This window comes from Acanthaster planci, linkage group LG16 (assembly GCF_054643075.1).
Source record: "Acanthaster planci isolate LZ-2023a linkage group LG16, COTS_SCS, whole genome shotgun sequence".
Classification (NCBI taxonomy): Eukaryota; Metazoa; Echinodermata; class Asteroidea; order Valvatida; family Acanthasteridae; genus Acanthaster; species Acanthaster planci.
The window spans coordinates 321,206-323,773 of NC_141792.1; the positions used below are offsets into that span (position 1 = coordinate 321,206).

Below are 2,568 nucleotides of genomic sequence, written 5' to 3' on the forward strand. Positions count from 1 at the left end.
ACGCTGGGCACCAGTGTATATGTACAGTACGTAGAAAAGTTTTGTGCGCTAGAACCGCTTTTACGGATGCCAATAAAAGACAAAGTTAGAATCGATTATTCTGTTGCACATTTTTATTCAAATACTGTACTTCGATTCCTTAAATTAAAAGACATATTGAGATACCTTGATTCCTAAAGTAATGAGATAATCTTTCTGTTAAAAACACAGAGTTTTTGATACAACGTGAGAAAGATAGTTTCAAGTCTCTTTGTAAATAGCAAGCTGAGCACGGTTCACAATAGCGCGCCTCCAATAGTTTGCAACGCGTTGGCCAACACAATGTGCAAAATCTGTCGACCCTTTCCAAACGCGTATTTGGTTGAGATTTCGTGCATTGTGCTTAGCCAACGCGTTACAAACTCTTGTAGGGGTGCTATTGTGAAACGCCGGTGTTAATTATGCATTAATTCATCGAATAATCATCTTAATTTTTTGCTGAGAATATACAAGAATTGCTTACAAATGTTACAAAATGTAGATGTGATACGTATCTCTAAATACTTCATAACTGATTTTCATACATGTGTGTTTATTTTTAGTTTATGCCAACCCCCAAAAAATTTCAAAATATTTAAAAAATAAAGTCTAGTGTGATAAGGCTGACGTTCATGAATGCCCAGCATACTTGTCCCACTATCCAAGAGCCTCGGTGAGTGTTGGTGACCTCTTTGAGGTCTCATTGGACATATTTTGCCTGAACGTAACTGACCCAGGACTGTTGTCCATACCCCGCTTCTTCACCGGTGCAGCCAAGAGTCTAGGCTCCATCAAACATGTTCGAAAAATCGTCCTACCAGTGGATTAAATTAATGAAAATACATTGTTGTTCTTGTATAACAGCAAATAAAAGCCAGTTACATTGAGCGTCTCATCTCATCGACTGCTACCTGGGCTGCCTATATACTTTGAGCTTGTGTTCGTCCTCCAGGGCTCCAGGGTAGCCTAAGGCGGTACGATTGTTCAGTTTATATCTTTCGAACAAAACTGAGTACTGAGTACTGACTACTAAAAATCATTAAGACAATTGAGCCTGGGTGAAAGTCACTTCCATTACAACAAAAATCAAATATGTCTTTACCCTTTCCCGCAAGCTATAGGTACTGAAACAACCGACTCAAAACAAGATTCAGCATACAACAGTTTTGAAAGTTACCCACTTCGTCGATCCTTTTTGAAAGTTACTTCTATTTGGCATTATAGTGGTCTCACTATAGGTCATTAAGGAATGACTTAGTCAATAGCCCTTGGTCAAGTGCCTCTTCGTCCATAATAATCAATGTATGATCATTTGACTGACTGATATCACAGTCAAATGAAGGGGCGTATGTGGACTCGGCTCGGCCGAGTTCCTCCCAGGATTCAAATCCACGGATACCGAAAATTTCTCGGAATAATTCAGAAATCGCCCCAACATTTTTAAAATCCTGCTCCCGTCCTTCGTGGATTAGGGCGTCCGGAGCCACAGTGGTTTCTTCTGATGATGATTTGTTGTCTTGCGGATCATCGGTCAAGCTGTGGTTGAATTGGTCATTGTTCGCGACGTATCCATCACTAGATCCCTGATTCATATCTTCGCTAGGTAGATCATCTTCGTCTCCATATCCCGCTGATGGCCACGCTGATTGCTCCAAAAGTAGTTCATCTTTCGCCAAACTACAAGCATTTAATTAATGAATGAAATCAGAAAACAGCAGGACTTGATAACCGCTTGGATACAAAATCAATTTGAATAAAATTGTTTTTAATTCTTAGCCTGAAACGCGATATTGGGGCCAATAAGGCGGGCAAGGCACGAGCTCGCCAGTGGCTGGAAAGGAGTTCCCGGCGGATAGATTTCATAATGGTCATGGGCTCCTGAATTTCAAGGGCTATTTGAAGCTTTCCGCCTCGGAATGTAAGATAGTGATGCGGGCATCTTGAGTCATTGCCCTCTCACCGGTCCTTCCTGCAGTCGCTGGTTGCATCCAATCGTGACGGTCTATCCAAGGGATTCTCCTTCACACAGTTAATGATTAAATTGTCTTGCTCAGCATCTCCAACCATTCCTGAGAAAGGTCCAGAAAGAAATAAGAGACACGCTCCCAGGTAGATTAACCGATGGCTGAGAGGCTTCTAAATTATTAATTTGTTCTCGTGAAATTATGGGCTGGAGAGGCATCATATGATAGACTTGATGGAAAATACTGTATTGAGAATTTTGTCCAACAATGGATGAACTTAACTATTACCCGTTTATTACGCATAATTATTGAATGATACACTTCAGTGTGTTTAAAGAAACAAGTGCTCGCAACGTTTACAACTAACCTCTGTTTCATCTGATAAACAAATGGAAGCAGCTAAACATCCATATTTCGCATGCTTGATTATAAAATATTTCGAGTAATATTCTACACGGAATCTTTGTTTTCTTCTGGAGCGTCAGGATACGCCGAGCGTCTGGATAAACGCGTGCTCAAGTAAAAAAATGCACGCGGGCTAGTAATTTATTATTAGGAAAAACTTCGAAACTTCGAGAGCCAGCCA

General features: G+C 40.6%; 1 protein-coding gene across 1 annotated transcript; it reads right to left on the reverse strand.

Moving 5' to 3' along the window:
- Nucleotides 1–95: 95 nt before the first annotated feature.
- On the reverse strand, nucleotides 96–2,459 carry LOC110984588 (uncharacterized). The gene is made up of 3 exons (XM_022244923.2): nucleotides 2,350–2,459; nucleotides 1,979–2,087; nucleotides 96–1,695 (listed from the first exon to the last, which is right to left on the reverse strand). The coding sequence occupies exons 2-3, from the start codon at nucleotides 2,083–2,085 to the stop codon at nucleotides 1,251–1,253; spliced, it is 552 nt and encodes a 183-aa protein (XP_022100615.2). The 5' UTR covers nucleotides 2,086–2,087; nucleotides 2,350–2,459; the 3' UTR covers nucleotides 96–1,250.
- Nucleotides 2,460–2,568: the final 109 nt, after the last annotated feature.